Source organism: Achroia grisella, unplaced genomic scaffold, assembly GCF_030625045.1.
Source record: "Achroia grisella isolate CSIRO2021 unplaced genomic scaffold, CSIRO_AGI_Agris_v1 utg487, whole genome shotgun sequence".
Classification (NCBI taxonomy): domain Eukaryota; kingdom Metazoa; phylum Arthropoda; class Insecta; order Lepidoptera; family Pyralidae; genus Achroia; species Achroia grisella.
The window spans coordinates 247,036-271,650 of NW_026712891.1; the positions used below are offsets into that span (position 1 = coordinate 247,036).

A 24,615-nucleotide genomic window follows, 5' to 3' on the forward strand; every position below is an offset into this window, starting at 1 on the left:
AAGGTATACTCTTTTGTAAAAAATTCCGGACCATTGGGGACTCCTTAGGCCCCCTCTATAAATTCGATTGTTCGACACTGCCCTGCAAAACGATTGTCGGATAACCGGGGGTCCACTGTATTAATATTAGCAAGATGTAGACAACAAAAATTTAATTCCATCTTTATTATTAATGTTATTGCTTAATAATAAAGATGGACCTTGTCCGCAATTAAAGAAAATCACTATCGTCCAATTTTTATGATATGATCAATGCCGTAATTTGAGAATATTTTATACATTAAATATTTGCAAAATTTAAATATCTAATTTTCTTATAGTAAAGATAACAATAGATAATATTGATAAGAATAATAAACCCAAAATTTGGACTTACAAAATTTATTTAGAAATAATAACATCAAGCTTTTACAATTGACAATCTCCATGAAAATTATATAATAATTTATGAGCAGAATTCACAGTAGGAAGAATAATGTCATTATGCATTGTTTGTTTCACATTATACAACAACATTGTAGGTATTCAATCTCATAATGTATCTTAAATAAAATTTAATAAATTCTCTGCTTTAATGATATAGCAAAGACTGTTATGAAGTATAATAATCTCTGACATAGGTTAAAGTTATTTAAAACATTCAGTAAAAAATATATTACTCAATGAGCACCAAATAATTTTTAAATTAGTTGAAATTATATATAAAAAAACAGTTAAGTAAAAATATAGAAATTTCCACAAATAATCTATAAAAATAAATCTGTACTGGAATTCATACAATAAATATTTATTCAAAACTTAAAATGCAAACACAAAATGGAATTTTCATCGTTTAATGTGTATGAACACACAGTATTTCATAATTCTTATTCAATATATTCATATAAACAACATTTTCTTTATTAAACCTAGAGTCCTTGTTATTTTTACACTTTAGGAGATATTTTACAACCCTGTATCCACTATAACGTTTAATGACGATAGCATGTTTCGCAGTCTGAATCAATGTTGATTTATCATTATAAAACCATGTTTTAAGTTGTAAATATTATAAAAATTTCTACACCATAATTTTGTTCACAAGCTTCTTTTCATCATTTTAGGCTACTACAAACAAAAAACTATGACATAGTTTCCAGTTTCATCCTTAAGTTTTATTGTGACATAACACAATATAACTGTGTATATACAATTTAAATTACAGATAAATGCCAGCCAACAGTCTGTCAACGCATTTTGTGCTTCAACAATCATTGATGGTAAGACTCGAGGAAGAAAATAAGATTTAATAGTGGAAAGTCTCAGTGAGATATGAGATGAAAACAACCTAACATGATTAGCTTAGAGTCAAATTAATGTAGCTGAATGTGCGCCCTCCCTCACTTGGCCTTAGCAGCGGCGGCAGCAGCCGCCTGTCGCTGTCGTAGCGTCTTGTTTGTATTCTGATCCACTTCGGGCAGGTCCGACTCTTCATTCACGACTTTTCTTACTGACAGATAGACATACCAATATTAGGATAATGTAAATTTATACTGATAAAGACTCCGGAGCTTATGCACCATTTTATATTGAAACATTATACGAGTTATATAAACTACATATTTTGTTGATATACAAGAAACAATTTTTATAACCACCCGGGCGGGCCGGTACCTATTTATAACCCTATCAGATAACAGATTTTGAATATAAATAGGTTTCGCTCTTTCCGCGTGATGTTCTAAACACGTATTTAGGGTTACATATTGGTTGAATAGATCTAAAATTTTAAGAAGAAAAATTCTTTATATCACATTTAAAATACTTGGTATATAATTATATGTAGAGTGTTACTCTACATCTCTTTATATATGTATAGTAAATACTATGTAGATTGGTATTGCAATCACACAAAATATACACAATATTTATAATTAAATATCAGGAGTAGGTAATTATTTGCGAGATTAATATCAATTATATTACTGGAAATATACTAAAAATATTATAGTGTATGCAAATCTAAAAAGTTTATATGTATATATATAATAATCTCAATTATATTCATACACATACTCATCATTCATAGGTAAATACAAATATGTACCTTTCTCTTTTTTAGGTTTCTCTTTCTTCTCTTTTTTAGGCTTACTCTGTGCAGCCTGACTTGACTCTTCTCTCTGTTTTATCGCATCAGATATGAAATTGTACATTAAGTACACCTGAAAATAATTTCGTGTAATTAATGTGAACCTTTAATGAGAAATTATTCCGTATCTTGTGACAGATAAAATTGCGCCAACCATAAAATTGTTATCTTCTGTCAAAAGATATTAAAGGATTGAACCATGAGCATTTATGTTTCCCTGATAAAGATAATAGTATTTAGAATATGTGTTTTTATCTGTGAGTTTGTGTACGTTAATCTCAGAAAGAGTTTAATGAAATGAAATGTGATTTTCATTAATGTAATGTATATAGCAAGCTTCTCATTAATTATGTTTCAGTGTTTATTTAATTTCAATAATTGGTACACAAAAAAAGGATTTCATGTGTACGAAGTCACAAGCACATCTAGTATACAATTGAAAAGCGTATCTTACTTGGAATGAAACCAGAAGAGAGAGTGCACCGACGCGAAGCAGCAACGGCGCGGCACCGGCGAGTCCGAAGTAAAACGTTAGCACTCCCAACACCAGCGAGCACAAACGCACACTCACAAACACGCTGCCATTCACCAAGCTTACAACTGAAATGTTAAATTAATATATTATAGTCTGTTTTTTAAACTCATACTAAATTGACATACGAAATTTTATTTGTTTACTGTAAAATCTCTTGATTTATTATCATCATTATGGGATGAATTCACTGTTAATAAGCACAGTAAATTTGTCTAATAATAATGTAAAATTTTCAAATGTTATTGAAATATCACCAATATATCACCAGCTGTATTGGGGTAGTTAGTACAAATTCTAATTTAAATTCTGTCTTGTAGTATTAGTTTTAAAGAGGAAATCTCTAATTAAATATTCAATTTATGCATGCTGTCAACTGACAGAAATAGTAATGGACCAGAAGAATAAGAATGAAAGAAAAGTATATGTTCCTTTAAATAGGAGTTAGCTCACATTTATCTAAAAAGTCTTCCCGCTCCCCTCTGAGAATGGTGTTTAGACGATGAATGTGTGCCACAAATTCCGCCAATGAGTGCAATACCACTAAAGATACTCCCACTCGCTGGAACCTATAATGTGCAAAGGTAATTAATAGTATGCAATATATATTTTTTCCATACACATAAATATCCTACACTATACTCAATGCCTAATTATATACGAAAATAGTAATTATTAAATGAAATCATCAAATGAAAAATAGTTCACAATTACAACTCAGTTTTCATTCAAAGGATTTTTTACTACAAAATAATTTTTAATCATAAAATAGATTTCTAATCATAAAATAGATTTCTAATTATAAAATAGAATGAATAGAAATAGTTTAACATCAGTAATTTTCAGAATAATTAAATATTATAATTTTGTTATAATCCTTTTAAGTATTATTTTGGCCAATATAGTCATGAACAGAAAATTCATATTACAAGTTAGTCTATGCATGTCTACTTACTTGAACCCATAAGCCAAAGCTATAAAAGCAAAGGCTCCTGCAGCATGCCTGATACGACCTGCCCACTCATCTTTCTTAATGCGCTGAAAGTATAACTCGGGGATGGTGTGTATCCAGTAAGCAGCTTGGACAATCCACCATAGCTTCAGCAAGAAACTCATAGGGTGATCAGGATAACCTAAACATTACAAACAATGGTTTATACTTATGGATAGACATATACTATATTTATAGTACATAAATTAATTAAAATATCAAATATATATTCAAGCAAAGTTTACACAGGTGTAACAAAATAATTTCATTGCGAAGTACATTGTTTCAAGACAACCTTGGTAATGGAGATAATTATGTATGAATTGGCATTTAAGAACATTTGTATAAAAAGCAATCGTAATAATCTTAATAGGCAATAATCATCTATATATCTGTGAGGGTATGATACCTCCATCTCTGTTTCAGACTGCAGTTTGTATTGTAAATTGTATTATGGTTAATGGGTGTATACTGCAGTATACAGATGCATGACATCTTAAGTCTTCTGGAATGGCAATACACTACAGATACCACAGATATCCTATGTCAGTTGTGCTATTCATGTATATATGTGGCTGGCACCATTTATCATCAGCTTTGACATTACAATTACATATAAAAACAATAATAATACTCACGGTCCCACAATTGTGATATGTTGAAAATGAACCCTTCCCGTAGGATAGCATCACCTCCCCAGAGCAGAGTTACCAGGTGGAAAACAACCAACTGCCCAGATTCATTCAGAGCGCTCAGTCTTGATTTTGAAAGGTGGAATTTCTTTGATATTTTCTGAAATATTTTTCTATATTTTATAAGACAAATAAATAATAATAATAATAATAATAGCAGATTTATTTAAAAGTAAGTTAATAGTAGTTGCCTGGTCTTATTGCCTAATCAAGCTTGCTGAATAAAAAAAGTGGCTAAAATAGAATAGAATAGAATAGAAAATCATTTATTCAAATAAACTTACATTGAAGCACTTTTGAATAGTCATTACATTTTTTTTAATCTACCGCTCATTCGGAAAGCTGTCTCATCACAAGAAGAACGAGCAAGAAACTTGCGTGTTGCTCTTTTAAATAATTTTATTATTACTTTACATTTTTAAGTTTAAGTGTGTGAATACAAACCACCAATTAGCACTAATTCAATTAAATACTCAAAAAGAAAAAATATTGAATACATAACCAACTGGTTAAACAATTAATACGAGGAAATCAGTCATAGTGATTAGAGCAGACCAGTCCCTACAAGCAGCACCCGTTCACGAGTATGACGTATGAGCCAGCCATCACTGCGCTCGACCATATTTTAGGGAGCCCAATGACCCGGCCCACCACGCCGCCACAAGTCTGGACATTTCAGTGAGCATGACTACTCAAAACACTAGACCACGTCAAAGCTACTCACAATTGCCATCTGATAGTTATAGTATTCACATTTTACATAAGAATGCAATTAATACAAAAACCGCTACGCTTTCATATTTCTAAAATCAATCAATTAAATCAAGAAAGCAATAAGAAAATAAAATTATAACGTTGTATGCTAATAAACTAATTATTTACTTGATATGTTGTCATCTATGAATTCGTCTATCCTGTAATAGGCTTTCTTACATAAAAATTGTTTAATATAAGATTTGAATTGCCTCTCTGTCAGATTTAATGCAGATTCTGGCAGTTTATTATAAAATCTTATGCAATTACCATAGAATGAATTACTGATTTTGTGCAGACGGCATTTAGGTAAAATAAGCTTATTTATATTGCGTAATATGTATATTTCTACATGTGAACAACTTAAAACAACACACTCAATACAACCTAGCAATATGCTCCCAAGAAAGTAAGTTAAGTCCAAAACTATTGAAACACACAAATTAATGTTCATATTGTAAAATAATATAAGTTTAACATACACACAGAACTTTCAACACTAGAACTTTGTAAATGCTAGTGCAATACAGAATATAGGCCTATTTTGTTGTGACATATTAAAGTGAATACTTACATCTAAGAAATACTCTTGCAGAATTGCATGCATCACAATACAGACAAGTGAGTAAAAGAATACTGCACACGCATCTTTCCATCCAGCTTCATAGAAAAAGGGTTCCCCTTTCGGAGATTCTCGTGTTGGTTCGACGCCACTGACGTTATGATGAAGACTGATGAATAAACTTGCTATTGGACTTGTCGACTATATTGAAACAAGGAAATTTCATTATTAATTCACTCGATATTTGTACCAGTAGGACAAAATAACAATATAATTTGGTCTACGTGGCATTCTTTGAATACGTACCTGTACCATCAGTCCGACCAAAAACAACATAACTACACATGAAACTATGTCGGCATGGTTCTGAATTACGAAGTCATGACTAAAAATTGGAGGGTTCTTGTTAGATTTCCTTCCAATTGCAGGTTTTACACCCATTATCCCGGCAATAACCTATATCTGAAAGTTTATTACTAGTTATTACAGGAATTCCTGATCAAAATGTGTGTTTTATAAATTAGGAACCATTAATAATTAATATTAAAAAATAAAAAACAATAAAAAATCGCACCAATTCAAAGTCAATAAGAATTTTAAATTAAAACAAAATATTTCTGACAAAACACTGAACGACGTGACACTTTCACTGCTACGCGGTCAAACGTCAAAACCCCCCACTTGGACCATAATGCCCGCCACCCCGAATGAAAGCTGCGTTTGTTGTTGTGTTGGCAACCGGAAATGCCAACAAACATTATATTATTTTTAAACAACATATATATTTAAACAAAATCATAGACTGTTGATAAATTACTTTTGTCCAAAATACGTTTATGAAAATTGGAACATTTTTTTACAGAAAAGTAATAATTAGCTTAGTTTTTTTTATTAACATACAGGCAATAATATTCTAATCAAGAGACATTGGCTGAATCAATGCAATAGTAAAAAATAAGTTCTTGACATTTATTGACTAATTTATATTTCGTAAGTAATCCTTTTGTTACGAAAAAATATTTATAATTCACATGTGAAATATCGTTGAATCTTATTTTCAAGGTCTTATTTTGATTCTTATACTGGCAACTGTGCGAAAGGGACATAATCTCTTATCGCCGGATCTCATTTTTAGTATGGATTTTGTTTCCAACTATATGGAATAAAAAAAATAAAATGGTATTCCTTTTTCACAAAACTTTGCTTCAAATAATTTCTGCATTCACTCTAATTAGTTGATTTGGTTATGTGAATGAATGGTGCACCGCTATTTTTAACAGTATTGGTACACTGGTAGGTCACAGTGAAGGATAAAAAAATTATAGCCCATCATGGAGAATTCACCAAACATTTCCTGAGGAAACCTCGTGAAGTAACCAGACCTGTCACATTGCTAGCAATGAGCCAATTAATTCCCATTAAAGACAATCCCCTATATTCCATTGTCATACTTATTACATAATAATGGCAGCTTCGGTGGTCTAACAGTTTATCACACCGCCTTACTTCTGATGGATGCGGGTTTGATTCCTCGCGCGGTACTTTAATTTGTATTTATGTGTATGATTGTTTGCATTGGTCTAGGTATTTTCTATATATCATTACATAGTATAAAACAAAGTCACTGTCGCTGTATGATCGTCTCTATGTATTGTAAAATCTTTAAAACTACACAACGGATTTTGAAGTGGTTTTTTAAACAGATAGAGTGATTCAAGAGGAAGGTTTATATGTAATACATGTACAACTGTGCGAAACCGGGCTAGCTAGTATATAATATATTTAAAAGAAAAACGATGTATTTATATCAGTTGTATGATATCTACAATACAATCTCTACTTAACTTGGTACTAGATGGCGCTGTGTTCTCTGCTTAGATGTAATATCTAATATAATAAATATATAAAATCTGTGTACAGCCCATTATATATACTGTATATATATATAGTATAATTATATATACTATACATAATTGACGGTAGAATTAAAATTACTAATTACTCATTGCTTTGCGGTAAATACATACAAATAGCCAAACATATTACATTTGTAAGACATTTCAACTAGGGTTCATGATTTCTCGAGCTTTTCAATTTCTCGGGTCTCGAGAATTCTCGAGGTCAATTTCTCGGGTCTTCTCGGGTTGTCGAGAAATTTACATTTACGTACGTTTTCTCATATTATTTGGTTCCAATAACGTCAAAAAATTCAGTGGTCATTTCCAAATTTATACAGCTATTTACTTTGGGTCACTCACAGCATACAAAATGAAAAAACTTAAAGTATCGCGTTATTTACGAGTACGAGTTCCGCTGTGACGCCAGTGCTACACGGTGCTAAACGGCTCGAAGTATTAATGATGTATATGGCAGTGGTCTCGCAAAAGAAAACACGTGCATTTTTAGTTCCAACGTATTCGTTCTGGAAATTTCGACCTGCAAAGCAATCTCCGTGGGCGGCCGGAATCCAAGGTTGATAATGAAGAATTGAAGGCTATTGTGGAAGCGGATCCATCGCAAACCCGTTCGAGTTAGCTGCAGTCGTTGTTACTGACAAAACTGTTTTAATCCTTTAGCAAATTGGGAAGGTGAAAAAGCTTGATAAGTGGGTCCCTCATGAATTCAATGGAGTACATCGACAAACGCGCGTAGCCTGCTGCGTTATATTAATCAATCGGCATAATAATGAAGGGATTTTAAATCAAATAATTTCCTGTGATGGAAAGTGAATCTTGTACGATAATCGGAAACGCTCATTGGAATAGCTAAACCGAACAAACCAAATCCTGCCCCAAGCGAAAATTGGCTCAAAAAATGTTACTTGTAAACCTTTGGTGGACTATTTCCGGTGTTGTTCACTTCGGCTTTCTTAAATCTGGCCAGACGATTACGGCAAATGTGTATTGTCAGCAATTGAGAAACCATGATGGAAAAGCTAGCTGCTAAACAACCGAGGCTGGTCAATCGCCAAGAACGCTTGACCACATACTGCACAACAGACAGTTACCAAATTAGAAGAGCTTCAATTGGAATGTCTAAGACAACTACCGTACTTCCCGGACCTTGCTCCAATAGATTACCATTTTTTTGGAAATTTGGATAACTTCTTGCAAGGGAAAAAATTAAACTTCGATGGGGCAGTCCAAAGTGCAAAAACAAAAGGCAAAAGTGCATAAATAGAAATGGTACATACTTTGATTAAATAAATATATTATATTTTGAAAAAAATACTTCAGGTTATTCCCTTACAAAACGCAAATTTCAATTTTTTAGGACCTAATTATTCAGACTTATATTTATAATGACAGCACCATTTTTGGCTGCTTATTTAGAAAAAAAACAACGTAAACAAAAATAGTTTCTATAAAATAAAAAAATAACATGAAAGAAAACAAAAACGTTAATATCTTAAATTACTGCGCCGCCACGCAACAAAACAAAGGGCAATTTAATTTCTATATAGGTACATGATTTCTCGAGTTCTCGACTTTTCTCGAGCTTGATTTCCCGGGAACAAAACCTATGAATTTCCCGTGAAATGAACCCTAATTTCAACCTTTCGGCTTGAAAGGAGATTATCAGGAATTTCACTTCATTCTCGTTATCAACAATAATCTTTCTAAAGAATAAATAAAAAAATAGTAGTAAGGCAACATAATGTTTATTTCCGCAATTTGTATAATATATTATATAAAAAATATATATAAAAATCGTATGTATACATGAAATAAATACATTTTCAATACCTGTTTATAAATAAATGTCAGAATTTTTACATTTGCTAGAAAATAATTTATAATATTTATGTAAGCTACATTTGCTGCCTGCATACGAAATAAGACATAATTTTTTCATATTAAACATCTATAATACTATACATGACACCTAATTAATATAAAAACCTAAGATAATAAATTAGTTTAATAGGTAATACAGTCTAAATAGCTAATATTAATTCACCATTGTTTACCTACATATTTTATATTTTTCTTATATATTTTAAAAGAAATGTATGCATTATGTCTATTACTTAAAGTAAACATCTTTCTATAGCCCCTAGTTTTTTTTATTAATTTTATATTTTTCACCCCCGTGTTATGTAGTCTAACATGCTAATAATTTAATGTCACGAATTAAAAATATAATGAAATAACATTACACTATACTGCCAATTTGTTTTTAACCAGCAATGGCACTTTACACACTTTTGTTTGTTGAAGTTAGTTAATTTATAGTCAATTTTACATGCAAATCTAGGCTAAATATAGTAATCTGTAATCTGTATTTACTGTACAGCTAAATGTATGTTGTGTAAATTGTATAATTATTTAGAAATTGTTTCTTTGCAATATCAAAAAATATACTTATAAGAAATAAATTGCTTTGCATGTGAATAGATTAATAATATTCTAAATATAAGCCACAGATCATTTTCCATTGAGTATTTATATAACATTATCGGAATCGATTTCGCCTTGTTCAACCGTCATGTACAAGCCCTCTTCTTGGTATGTGGAATCGTGTTTGGCGAGGATACGCAGCAACGGACGAAGCTTCATCCACCATTGCTGCTTGGCAATTCTTTGTCTGTAAAAATATATTACTGTAGTAATGTGTATCATCAGATATAAGAAAGAATAAAAGCTACTGTGATTATAATGGACAGAACAGAGGTAAGATTCGCTAGTATTATCAATATATGAATAACAAGAATATTGATAAATCAATTCAAGGGAACTAACATACAATAAAATAGTATACATTCACAACTGTTATTCCAGACTAGTATTCATCACTTTGTTAACTTTCGTTCTCTATCGTCGGATCTCGGATTAATTTGGCTTATTATTATTGGAAGAATCAGTTAGAAATATAAATTAACACAATTTTCTGTCGGTAAGAATTGAACTCACCAGTGTAAAGGATAGTACTAGCCTATTGCTACGACTCTAGAAGAATTAAGCTTTATATATTATAGATAACACCGAAAATTACGGTCATGCACTAGCGAAGTCGTAAGCAATCAAATTAGGTTGAATTTCAGGTTAATACAGAGTTACATATAAAAAAGAAATCGAGAATAAAAGCAATCATACGCAAAGTTAGTCTGGGTTTTGAGTTCTTCGAGAGGTGTGAATTTGTATTGCCGTTTGACAACACCCAGCAAGCAGGCAGATTCGGGCGTATTGGCCGGACCCTTCTGTAATGTTTCAACAAGCCAATGAAGGCACTTTGCCGCCAATTTGGTGCCCATATTGCGGTCGAAGGGCGATGGTGAACCACCTTGCTGCATGTGACCTGTAATTGACATTACATGTTGCATAAGAGCATTTTTTTTGTAAAACAATGTTTTTAAATTAACACAATCAGTTGACAACACAATTGACTACACCACCTGGAGTAACAGTAGCCTTATTATTTAAAAATCAATGTATATTATAATGTAAAAACATCATTAATGAAGTACAATACCCCAGTAGTTCATTCTAAACTGATTGAACTAATGTTTATTCTGAATTATTAAATAAATTTATTTATTTACATGCAAAAGGACTTTTGGTTCTTCACGGCGAACAAAAACAATTCTATATATGTATATATAAACAATATAGTTAATTATTCTGCTATTCTATATGGTTTAAATTTTATTTATTTAGACTTTTCATATTTTGTTTGTGTGATATCTCTCGAGAGAATGATTAAACGAATATCAACAAAATATTGAAGTTTTATTAAAATTGTTCGTACAAATTTGTCGTAGGGTTTCCATAATTCGTATGTATTTTTGACTCTATAGTACACCCGTATGAAGAAAACAACTCATATAATTGCTTTAACTGAAGAAAGAAAAACTATTACACTGATATTTTTAAATTGTTATTATAATGACTATGTCGCGGAAACATCTAGTATTATCTGACCGACGTATAAACATATGGTTAACGATTACACATAAAAAATAATGTTTTTAATATTCATAATCTCAAATTAACCCTGTAATATGTTCAAGGTATATTTTAAAGTTCTAATCATTTACATTTTTATAATCCCAACATATGGGTTTATCTATTACGATAATAGAGATAAAAATGAAAGAGTCCATTATTTGTGCCACTTTATCCGTATCATGTGTATACTCACCGAATTTTATCAAATTTTATACGACTCCCTATATATTATTGGCACATAAGGGACAAATTAGGCTCCACCATAAACGAGTGAATTCACATAGACTGAATTAAGTGGTAGTGAACGTGTTAACGTGTTTCATTTAATAAGAATGTAATTCCATACTATTTCATTTAAGGATACAAATTTTATTGAAATATTAATAGGTATACAGTATAATATATACTGTAAAATAATATTTATATCAAAACGTTGATTAAACTTTCCTGAGTATGTATATGTATAATTATAGTTGAATTGATAATTGGAATGTCTGTCTTTAATGAATTTGAATAATGTCCTATAAAGTAGTAGGCGAATAATAGGCGGTTGCATACAGCTGAGTTAAAAATGGTAAAACTAAAAAAACATTAGCAGAGAGAAGTTAAATTGTCATGCCATGAGTTTCTTCATTAGGATATAAAGTGTATAAATTAAAAGTGAATCAAAATTTTCTTTTGAAACAATTTCTTACGCAAACTCTCAGAGTTTATTTTACTGAAAATGCGTAATTTTAATAAGGTGCAATTCATTAAGTTTTAGGTTTCTTTCTTTAAATATAGAATGAGAAAATTTGACGCCAGTCAGCTTCTTGGAATTGTCAACTTACCTAGTACATTCATTCTGGCTGTGAATAATCCCTTGCCCTCTTCAGAGTACAAGCGGTATATGAAGTCTGTGTTGTAATTATCATTGGCCTTCTCATTCCTCAAAATAAGTCCCCGCTGTATACCGCCAGTCATCTTCGACGCCATGTGATACAGATCCTGCTGTAAATCTTGGATTGAAAACTTTTCTTCATATATGTATGCTGCGTCAGCGCCTCCAGCTAAACCTGAACAAATACACGTATTTTATATATACCTATAATCATACGATACAATAAACTTGAAGCAAATATAATGTTTCACAAATTGTATACCTGCTAAAGTAGCCAAATAACCACAGTACCCTCCCATAGTTTCAATAACGAAAACACGACGTTTAGTTCCCTGTAACAGACGCAAATAAAATAATAATGAGACTTATTTTTTTTGTAATGTAAAAAAAATTGCCTTCTGCACTCCATCTCTATATAAACTATCACTTTTTTAGGCGTACACTACTGACAGTGGTCGTGGTTTTTAGAATGGCATCAGCGTATTCTTTTCGTTGACCTCCTTGGTAACAGAGCACTTCGCAATTTATTTGTCTTTCTCGCATTCTATTCTATTTCTTTTTGCCAAGCCAAGCAAAAAGGTGAAATAACACTACTATATGCCCAAGCTGGACATTGACTTCTTTAAGACATTTTTTTAAGCTTGGAAATACTTTACTACAAGCAGTGGCACTCAATGAGGAAGTAGCCATTATTATTGAAATAGACGTGATTGGTATCGATGGAATTCTTCATAGTTTTGCAAACGTTTTAAAAAACAGATGAGTTTTCAAAAATGTTTAATCAATTTTTAAAAAGTTATATATACATGTTAAAATGAAATAATGCGTTTAGAAAAGTAATGTTTATATATTTATTCATTTTGGTACTTAATTACACTTTAATCAGTGCTAATATGGGGCTCAATGTTTTCAAAATGCTTTCATAGATGGCATTGTCGTCATTTGTATGAATAAATGTCTTTTTTATATTTTCCAATAATAAGCACTTAATATATTATTATTGTAAATTAAACATATAAAAAATTTTTAAGTAAATTAAAAATAGCCGAACAACAAATAATACTATTTCCAATAATACTTATGTATGAAGTGTTGTCATATTAAAAATAAATACATGTATTATCGATTTTTTTTTATAATCGATAACAGGATTTTATTACAGCGCATTATTCGATGATGCTTTTAATGAGTCGTTGTGAACAGTAAATTTTCATTATTATGTATTATAGCAGTGTTGTTTCAAAGAACGGAATATAGTAGTACATTATTAGTGTCGTTGGTTATTTACATTTGTACTGAATAATCGATTACATAATAATTTAAAATATCGAGTACGAATCGTAGCTGTCTTCGAATACTGGCAACTGGTAAGATTAAAATAGTATTTAAAAAAGAGAGAAATCGATAACTCGAATACCATAAAGTTGATTTTCCTTTCTCATTAATATATCATAGCAGTTTGTTTTTAACGTGCGTATGACTCTGTGGTATGATGTTTATTTTATACACACAAACATTTCATTCAAAAATTATCTTTTAGAGAAAATAGTACATACATTTCTTTCATACATCTCATACATTTAAAAAATTATATTTTAATGTAGGTACATACATTTCATACAAAAAATATATGTCAATAAATGTATGTGACGTCAAAAATTATCTTTTAATGTAGGTACTCAAGTCTGTCTTAGTGGTATTCAATTCAATGCTAATTATCTAATTCTATTATGACAAAACCTAATACATTAAGAAAACAGGCCAGTTTAAAAAAAAACATTACAAATTACTATTATCGTTCATAAAAAAGTATAAACAAGAACATACCTGGGCAGACTGCCGGATTCGGTCGCAAATTTCAGTAATCTCGTTGAGAGCGGTATCAGCGCCAAGAGAGAAATCGGTGCCGGGTACATTGTTGCTGATCGTAGAGGGAATGATCACCAACGGGATGCAGAACTCGGCGAACTGGCTTCGGGATTCGTATAGTTCTAAACCAGCTTGATAAGCCTAAAGTTTAACAATAATAAATATTCATTTACTACAAATATGAATGCACAAATATTCTAAAATCAATAAAAAGAAGTAATAATTGTGTTCCTCACACCTCAGTGTTCATTCTATGACATATATTTAATGACAATTTTAACTTTTTGCATAGGTTCAGAATTTTGGCTATTGTATTATAGAATTTCCGGCATGTATGCAAAAAGTTCAAATTACTCATGTTTTAATATAATTAAAATTTTAAAGACGCTAACAGCGTTGGGGAAATGGGTATTGTTAGAAATGTGGACTGATGACCCCATTTCTAGCTATGCACCATGTCAGATTGACCATGCGGTTTCACCTGGAAACCTTCGTAATAAATTCCTGGTGTACTTGTCCCGATGGACTAACTTACTTGAGCTCATGTTCATCTTATCATCTTCTACTGGTGCCCCGCCAGCGTAAACTGTTAACGCAGGCGGGCACAGTATATCATTATCATCCATAAAAAAAAACAGCCCACCTGATAGAAAATGTTGACTGTCGCCTATACATATAAATGAATATATCCACATAATGTGTACTACATTTCGTGGATGATTGCATATAATATCCATCACATATTGCTATTCTTAATATGGATATTCCGGAATATGCCATATGTACCCACGTAATCCTATAGAATACGTATTTGGTCGATACTGAAAAGTTCCAAATACCAGGCTAACATCGCGGGATGGAATTGTACTTAATATGGGAGCCTACGTTTGGAATGCTTAGTTTAGATTTTTATATATAAAAGTGCTGAAAATGAAATATATTTGCAGAAACCTCAAAGCCACCAATAATGAGGAGTCCTTGAATATTGAACTGCTTGATGCGTGCAGCTATTTCTTTCTTCTTGTCTCCTGGTAATGTTCGTTTCGTGCCTAAGAATGCTCCGCCTTGAGCGACCCAACCAGTTACATCAGACCTGATAAATATAACAATTTGAATGACCCAGACGTTCCCAGAAATATATTTAAATCACGTAGATAATAAACAATATTAAATATGATTGTTAATACTTAAATACTAGAGATATGTAAAATTATCGATAAAAAATAAAGTGTTACACAATGCATAAAGAACAAAAATCTTAATGATATCTACGAGTAATAACCTAAACTACCATAAGAAGGTCTAGACATTCTAAGAAATATTTATAAATTCTATTATATGAATAGTGTTAAATATGATTATTAACACTTCAGTACTATAGATATGTAAAATGACCGATAAAAACAGATAGTGTTAACAATGCATAACAAAGCACTACTTTAAAAGCAATGAAGTGCAATAGAAAATTCACTCGCACACAATGACGATAAAGAGGTATTTTAATTATTGAAGTATTTAGTACAGTTCGATATATAATAGGTACTTCATGAATGCCTTACAGATTTTTTTTGTACTACGATGGTGGCAAACAAGCATACGGCCCATCTGATGGTAAATGGTTACCGTAGCCTATGGACACCTGAAACACCAGGGGTATCATTTGCGCATTGCCGACCCTTAAAAACCTTATTAGATATATTTAAGTATACCTATAGATATAAGATGTATATGTATACTGAAAAAGCATTGGAGACAGTGAACAAAGTATAATAGCTTATGTAGGTGTCTCTGTCTATATCATGTTATGTCTACAGTCAAACTGCAAATTAACGGTTCACATCAAATAATATGATCCGTTCAGCCATATAACCATGAGCCAAAAGCCAAAAATATGACTGTCTGTCAAATCTATAGACAGTCACTGTTTTGCACAAACATTCATCCCCTATTCATATACCAGCTTTCGAGACAGAAGTTAGCCCGTCTTCATATGCTGCGATCTATCTTCACTTCAAAGATCATTAGGATCCGTCCATTTAGTCATAATAAGATATACAGACAGACAGGCACACTTTTGGAATTTATACTATTACAATATATTTATTCCTTACCAATCCATCTTGACAATGTTGCCGCTGACTAATCCCTCGATGCCATCATGTATACCCAGCACGGTGTCGCCGCGGTAGATGCAGTTTCGTACGAACGAGCGCACTGCTGCGTTCATACCGCATGCAGGCGCTCCAACGTGCATCACCGCCAATGTATAGCCCTCCTGGGTTATATAAAGTAAAGTAAAACGGCAGCATTTCTTTCTCAAATCTATATAGCGCGAAATAAAAAATAATTTTTGATATTTTATCTTTTTTTAATTGGGAAAATAATAAAAAGTTGTACATTGTTAATTCAGTTTTATTTATTTTTTTGTTTATTATAATTGAGACGACTCCTTATTGAGACAAGGTTACATCAGTTCATTATATATTGCATCAAAATCTATTCTTCAAGGTTTGTTCTCAATTAGTAAAATAATAAAAAGTTTATTATTATATATTTCATAAATCACGTGACCACGTATGGTTGCAGTTTGTATATAAGGATATTTTTTATTACATATTTCGATTCTAATTAATAATACTGATAATTATTCTAATTTATAATTAAAAATAACGGAAGTAAGTATGTCACAGCATTAAAACGTCGTTCACTATTACCCAGAAGATAAAGGTCATATTACATTAATAAAAAGTATTGTAAAAACACACCAATTTTTTTGTATAATACTGATTACTTTTCGTAAACATGTTTTTATAATTGTATAAAACCTATAACACAGCAATAACAGTCTTATCAATTTTTTATTTATATGTTATATATATTTTATTGATATATTTTAACTACTTACGGAAGGCTTTCCGGATTCGTCGAAGGCTTCTTTTGGCGGCTTCAATCGAGTTAACATCTTGTAGGTTTCCAAATTACGAGCAAAACTGCGCCCGCGCAATTGCACTGCTAAATCCCAGTTTTTATCTGCCATAGCCTAATATAACATTCATTAATAGTGTTACAAATTGCATATATATATATATCATAACAGACTTGAAAACTAAAACATTCTGCTAAAAAATTGTAGTCATGTTATTAAATTAATTCGCTTAAATTATTAATAATTTATACAGAATGGGTTAGATTTCATCTAAATTCGTTAGATATATAACTTAAGTTTTACAACAAATAATAAATGACATCTACGTTTTTTTTGTTTCTATTAATAAGATATAATTTATAATAATCGATAATAGGGGTAATCTGTAATTTGTTTACTTGAGCAACAGCTTTAGTGCGTCGCACACATTCCATAAGCGGCAGCCGCACGGCTTGATTGCCATCAAGGGACACCACACAAGGTTCAGTTTCTGGAGTTGCTTCCATCAGTGCCATTACTGCCTCAGCACCCATACGACAACCCTGAAATAGAATTAGTATTAGGTACATTACATTTGTATAATAATTACTAAAACCCCGTAGCAACGATTGTACCCGTATTAGGTTTCATAAAAAATAAATGTATAAAACATTATCTCAATCTTTGAAGTGAGCAAATCTGCAGGTTGATATATAGTGCGATCGTTATTGTTTTTAAATCGATATGAAACCGATATACTTATATGAAACCGATATTTATTGCTTGTGACTTCTAAAGACATTATCAAAATACAATTAGGCTCTATGTACATCTGTAATAACTATTGTAATTAACCCTTTCATGTCCTACTCATTACATATACGGTTTAGTTATTTTTTCTGCAAGCATGCGTTTTTTTTATCTTATTTTTTAACTTTCGAAACTGTTGAAACGTCAGGAGAAGTTTGAAGACCCGAAATAGTATATTAATAATATTATTCCTTTGTTTTATTAGTACTATGCCATTATATTTGTAGTCTGATACTATTATTAAAATTCAATATGATGAGAGGAAAATATATAAAATGTTTCTCGCCAGGACATTGAAGAAACCAAACACTACATTCAATTGTACAGTGTGGCCCATAAGTCACTTTACATTTTGAAAATTAAATAACTTTTTTACTATTAATATATTTCTTTTTCTCTTTTCAGAATTAAACAATATAATCCCTGGAAAATTTTATCATGGATAAGTTTACAATAGAACAACGAGTGAAGATAATTGAATTTTACTTTGAAAATGGATGGTCAATTGTTGCAACGCAAAGTTCGTATATGCGCCATTTTAATGTTCGACATCCCCCTAGTAGGGCTGCAATAAGGAACTTAGTGAAGCGTTTTCAACAGCATGGCTCTGTAAGTGATAGGACTAGAAGTGGACGATGTCTTTCAGTACGTACACGTGAAAGTACTGAAGCTGTGAGCCGTAGCATTGAAGAAAACCCAACCATATCCACTCGAAGGCGTTGTCAAGAACTTAGCATCTCACGGAGTTCTCTGCAGCGCATTCAAAGAGACTTGCACATGTACCCTTACAAGGTTCAAATAGTGCAATTTTTAAAACCAGCAGACTTTCAGAAATTAGTAAATTATGCTGTCAGGTTTCAGAGAGCTTGTCGAACATTAAAATGGCGCATATACGATCTTTGCGTTGCAACAATTGACCATCCATTTTCAAAGTAAAATTCAATTATGTTCACTCGCTGTTCTGTTGTTAACTTATCCATGATAAAAATTTCCAGGGATTATATTTTTTAATTCTGAAAAGAGAAAAAAATATATATTAATAGAAAAAAAGTTATTTAATTTTCAAAATGTAAAGTGACTTCTGGGCCACCCTGTGTGAGAACAAGTACCTATTTACTATTCGTCTGCAGGATTCAAGATATTCTGTTTGTTGCTAACGTACTGGCCGCATACTGTTATAGTGCTTATATTGTATATATTTTAATATTAAGAATCTTATATATTTTTGTGTATAAAAAGTGTCTAATAAAGAATTTTAACAGTGCTACAAGTTAAATGCAAATCGTTACAGCATACTGACAGACAAAAATGGTTATGTTTACATTTCCTATATTAGTAATTAGGTGTACTAAACTATTTAAGTCATGATATCTTTATAGAATCCAAGCCTCTATCACAAATTATCAATTTCGCTAGGGTTGTGCCTTAAGTATAAAGTAGATAAAATTAAAGGTTTGATAACAGAATAATCAGCTTTAAACAAACCGCAACATGATTAATTAGTATGATTTAGTATTCGCCACTGAAGTTTCTATGTTACCGCAATCAACATGAGAGATCTATAAAACTCCAAAAAGAAGGATTTAGAATATTAAACTAATCGTATATTATTATACCAATTTAAAAAAAAAATTAAAGCCGTTAGTACTAATTATTATGTAGTTTCATTATTTACATAAACATAAAGGTCAGTTCAGTTTATTTATTTTATTGGCCCCGTGACCTTATTATCAAAATTATTTAATTAGACACATTTTTTTGGATATGTAATTACATGACGACTGTTATAAATTTGTTATGACTGGTAATCTGTCCAAATGTTAATATCTCATACACGATATACATATGGAGAATACCCGAATACTTGAACATAGTTCAAGTTCTACAGGTACATGGCACAAGAGCGTGCGCGTGATTACTCGTGGATGGACATACATCTGCATACGCCGTGGTCTGTTTGACATATTGTGGGAAAATGGGATATATTTTTTATGTAATCTTCCTTAATACACTTATTGTTGGTGAGGGTCTATTTTATTGTATATTGCTACCGACCCCACAACTATATGCGTATTTTGTTATCCAGGAACATATTATGCAATTAGTATTTGTTGCATTGTTCTGCAATGTTGCAAAACACATTGAGCATTATATGCTGTAACTCAATTGTATCCTTATAAACTTATTTACACAAATATTTAAATCTAATTAAAGTAACATTATTTCTTTATATTTTTTTCTAGATGTGACAACCCTATTATTAATAGTTATAAATTTCGAGCCAGAGATAAGCTTGAACTCTGTACGGAAATTTTCCCATTTGACCATTAATTTTATTTTATTAACTGTTACAATTACAGGCAATTAACGGATTTTGTTTAGATAAAATAATTTCGAGATTGATATTTATTTATATTTTAGAGATCAAAAAATCTTTCGATTGGGTTATGATGTAGGAAAATTATATCTGTAATTTGTATCACCGTATAATTCAAACTATTGCCACTAGGAACACAAAATAAGAAAAATATGGTAGTTTTATGGTAATAAACCCTTTATGTAATTTATTTCCATAAAGGTATAGAATACACAAAGTTTATGTCAAATTATAAAGTAAATCTTTATATTTTTTTTATTTAATTTTTTGCGCAATTGAATAGACTTTCATGATGAGTTATTGGCCAGTCGAGCCATGGCATCTGTAAATGAATTTGTCAAATTATGTTGTCAACTGTTGTTAGATTGAATTTGTTTAAAAAGTAAATTCTTAGCAACAATAATAATTATATGATATGTGGTATATGTGGACTTCTTATTTTTCAATATGACCACCCAGAGAGAAGTATGAGCAAAAACTCGATTATTGCTTTTTTTAGACACCATTTATATTATTTACTTTCTCGACTTTTATGTCTCGAATTTTGTGGAACTAAAAATTACACACTAACAATATAATATGATATGGACATGTAAATTAGAGTTGGAAAATTTAGGGAAGCCGTAATTATAAACGATATATAATTTATTATTGCATATCCTTACCAGAATTCTATCAAAAGCAGAGGGAGATCCTCCACGCTGCACATGACCTAGGACCGTGATGCGTGTGTCTTGTTGCAGATTATCCACTACCACCTTCTTCACCAGTTCAGCTGTTATGGGCTTTCCTTCACGATCGATAGCTCCTTCCGCCACGATGATGATATTCAACCGTTGACCAGATTTCCTCTCCTAAATAATATATAATAAAAATAATTAGCAGTCAACATTATATAACAAGATCATGTAGATAGAACATGCAAATTATTTCTTCTACCTAACCCAAACTTTAAGAAGGAAATAGTAATTGGTTGCCTACACTCGGAACAATCAGGTAAATTTGCCACTATGGGCTAAGTGACTTGATTTTGTTATCTTTCACTGAGTGGTGATACCGAATCTGCTCTTTATGTAAAGGACAATAAAGGTTTTTAATGTTAATTTAACAATGTGGGAGATAGAGCGCTTAGATTAATAGAGAAAAAGGGTTAGTGCTTGGAAAAGAGTACAGTATAGAGAAACTTTGCAAACGTGAATATAAACATGAAAGTAAATGTTACATAAAATTGTAATTGTATGCAAGTCTGAAGATAACATAACGAATGAATCATAAATTGAGCAATGCAAGATTAATTAAAAAAGTTAGTGTGAGGTACATGCTAATGTTGTACAAACACGTACGTGTAAATAATTCCGGTTGAAAAGATGTATTTAATTCGAATTTCGAATAATGCAGGTAATGAGATCGAGACTTTTCATTATGATCAAATAAAATATACATTTATCTAATTGAAAAGTCTTCGGAACCAGCGTACATGTACGAGATGCAGATGTAGATTCGAATATATTATGAAAGTAGAAAAAGAAAGAGGTAAGCACTATTGCTTACCTCTTTCTTTTTGAATGACTGAGTCTCATGTACATTATGCCTATGCATAATGTACATGAGACTCAGTCATTCAGTTCTTTTTGCCTATTTCTTAGAGGGATACGTATGAAAATAGAATATTATTTTTATCTAGTTTCATACACATACATACCTGACACTAAGAAAACACATACAAAATTATAGTACAGAAAAACTTTCAATTACAATTTATAATTAGTATAGGCAAGAACCAAAACGATAAAAATAATACAAACAACACACAGTTAACGTAGTTCTGAGTATGCAGCAAAATCCATATCACCAGACTTCACAAATTCCACATTCAATGTGTGCATAATTTAAGTATATAAAATGTGGAGTATTTCGGCCCCATATAAATTTTAACTACCAATATTTTCCCAAAGACAAATGATGTGTTAAAGTATATTACAGTCAACCATGCATACCTGTTGCAACTGTTTACATAGCTTTTCAACCCAATTATTGGGAACAGGGTCCTCAGGAATGAAAACTTGGTCTGCCTCGCTCGCCAGAGCAGCCACTAATGCCAGATAACTGCAACAAGCGTGACCCCCACATAATGGAACATGCACATGTCGCTTCCATGTTTAGTTCAAAGCAATAGTGAAAAATGTAGCCAAATGACGAACAGTTTCACTGGAATTTTTTAAATTGTCTATAATATCAATGAAATTTGCCATTGCAAAATAGTGAAATGGTAAGTTAATATTTAGTGATGCTGCTCCCATATGATAAGGTAAAATCCTTGCCTCAATTAGTTTTTCACACAACTTTTGGTTCCAATTGAGGGGCGCTGGATCTTCACAAATAAAACTATAAGTAGCATCCGTACATAATGCGGTGTAAACTGCAAGAAAACTAAAAGGATATTTGAATTATAGGATGTAGAAGAGAGAGTGAGTAGAAAGTGGTGCATACTGGGTTTGAGCAAACAAAAAGGGAAGGTGTCATTCTTAAATAAATGAGCTTGCCTGTTCTAACTTATCACAGAGTTTATCTTTCCAGTCAACTGAAGGTGGTGCTTCAGGAATAAAAACAAAATCCGCTTCAGATGCCAGGGCTGTGACCACAGCTAGATATCTAAATCAATAAGTTTGGATTAACTTTTAATAATTGTTTTATTGACTTGTTTCCTACAATTGTCACCTCATAATAAAGTTACCAACAACAAAAGCATTTATACTTTTTAAAGCAATAACAGCATATAAATGACTATTTACCCGCAGTGTCTTCCCATGACCTCCATAATGAATGTCCTTTGATGGGAGTATGCTGTGCTTACAATAGCATCTATGGCTTCAATGATACGATGCAGAGCAGAGTCAGTTCCTATTGTCATATCTGTACCACAAAAATCATTGTCAATAGATCCTACCTGAAAATAATAAAAATGTTTGAATTATTTATTATTCAATAAACCCTATTATAATAAATATTTACATTCATTATTTAACTTTTAAGTTAGTCACTTTTATTTCGATTCTGTCTAACACAATATAATTACTACTTGTTTAGATTATTTTTCCAAAAGTACTAGTGAAATTTTATTTATCATTTACACTACTTATATTTAAAATAATATATTCACATGGAAACTTCATTATTTCTCAGACAAGAATAATATTGTAAATATTCAGTTATTACCATTCCTGCAATATGCAAGTGCTTATACTTTTCTCTTTGATCTTTAGTAATTTTATTGGTTTTAAGTAACTCATCAAGCAGACTTGACCATTCCTGTCTGAAGAGATTAGCACCAGTGAGTGAACCATCGCCTCCAATTACTACTAAATTCGTAATACCACGAGTCACTAGATTATAAGCAGCTTTCAGACGGCCTTCTCTTTCTCTAAAAAAATAATTAAAATTTAACAGACAACACCATGACAGTATACTAAGATATAGGACATTACTATACAAAATTTTCCTTAATAATTTAAATAAATACTTAGCTGTTACTGTACCTAAGACAAACATTATTTATTTTAAATACTAGTTTTTAAATTAAAATGTTTTATAATATCATATGAACATACTTGAAGTCCATGCACCGAGCTGATCCAATAATCGTACCACCTTTGTGAATGATAGAGCTTACTGAAGACCAGTTTGCTTCTTCAATATTATCACCACCATCCACCATGCCCTGGTAACCCTCCCGAATAAAGTATACCTTACATCCCAAGTAAATACCCATACGCACTACGGAACGTACTGCAGCATTCATGCCTTGGGAATCACCACCGCTTGTAAATACAGCGAGGCCCTTCCCCTTATGGGACCCTCTTTCTATGAATTTCTGTGTTGTCCCGTCCATTATTAGGCAAAAAAGTTCCTGGACAACTTAAAAAATTTAAACACAATCTTTTTTAAGTAACACTGCACCAGTTTAGTAATCTCTTACTAAAGACAAGAATTTTAATATCTCATAGCACTCCGTAACCATTTAAAAATTACGTCTATTAGCTACTGCAATAAATTATAAAATACTGAATTCAAACCTATCGCACACTTTATCAAGGTGACCTTTGTAGTTTGTTTGTTGATGTCAGAAACAAAAGTGACAGCTATGTTTTGTCAGATGTCATTAATGACA

At 31.5% G+C, this 24,615-nt stretch overlaps 2 protein-coding genes across 4 annotated transcripts; both read right to left on the reverse strand.

The window, feature by feature from the left end:
• Positions 1–584: 584 nt before the first annotated feature.
• On the reverse strand, positions 585–6,343 carry LOC131845896 (translocating chain-associated membrane protein 1). The gene is made up of 9 exons (XM_059195047.1): positions 6,233–6,343; positions 5,965–6,120; positions 5,671–5,859; positions 4,290–4,443; positions 3,616–3,793; positions 3,114–3,229; positions 2,583–2,728; positions 2,087–2,201; positions 585–1,489 (listed from the first exon to the last, which is right to left on the reverse strand). Exons 2-9 carry the CDS (start codon positions 6,097–6,099, stop codon positions 1,380–1,382), a joined length of 1,143 nt encoding a protein of 380 aa, XP_059051030.1. The 5' UTR covers positions 6,100–6,120; positions 6,233–6,343; the 3' UTR covers positions 585–1,379.
• Positions 6,344–9,393: 3,050 nt separating this feature from the next.
• On the reverse strand, positions 9,394–24,555 carry LOC131845838 (ATP-dependent 6-phosphofructokinase). Of its 3 annotated transcripts, none has more exons than XM_059194971.1 (14): positions 24,056–24,555; positions 23,664–23,868; positions 23,240–23,394; positions 22,445–22,553; positions 21,113–21,301; positions 17,680–17,823; positions 17,261–17,395; positions 16,467–16,630; positions 15,307–15,448; positions 14,314–14,496; positions 12,749–12,818; positions 12,437–12,661; positions 10,755–10,956; positions 9,394–10,245 (listed from the first exon to the last, which is right to left on the reverse strand). In XM_059194971.1, exons 1-14 carry the CDS (start codon positions 24,334–24,336, stop codon positions 10,104–10,106), a joined length of 2,346 nt encoding a protein of 781 aa, XP_059050954.1. In that variant the 5' UTR covers positions 24,337–24,555; the 3' UTR covers positions 9,394–10,103. The 3 variants fall into 3 exon arrangements, with proteins under 3 accessions (XP_059050954.1, XP_059050956.1, XP_059050955.1); XM_059194973.1 differs by lacking the exon at positions 22,445–22,553 and adding an exon at positions 22,769–22,877; XM_059194972.1 differs by lacking the exon at positions 22,445–22,553 and adding an exon at positions 22,991–23,099.
• Positions 24,556–24,615: the final 60 nt, after the last annotated feature.

Coding starts and splice junctions, on each gene's coding strand:
- LOC131845896 (XM_059195047.1), bottom strand. CDS start 6,099: ATGGGTGTAAAACCTGCAATTGGAAGGAAATCTAACAAGAACCCTCCA. Junction 5,860..5,964: donor TGGTCGGACTGATGGTACAG/GTACGTATTCAA, acceptor GTTTCAATATAG/TCGACAAGTCCAATAGCAAG. Junction 1,490..2,086: donor GAAACCTAAAAAAGAGAAAG/GTACATATTTGT, acceptor TCTATCTGTCAG/TAAGAAAAGTCGTGAATGAA.
- LOC131845838 (XM_059194971.1), bottom strand. CDS start 24,336: ATGGACGGGACAACACAGAAATTCATAGAAAGAGGGTCCCATAAGGGG. Junction 17,824..21,112: donor CTGCTTTTGATAGAATTCTG/GTAAGGATATGC, acceptor ATTCTATTTCAG/GGTTGTCGTATGGGTGCTGA. Junction 10,246..10,754: donor AAAACCCAGACTAACTTTGC/GTATGATTGCTT, acceptor ATATTTTTACAG/ACAAAGAATTGCCAAGCAGC.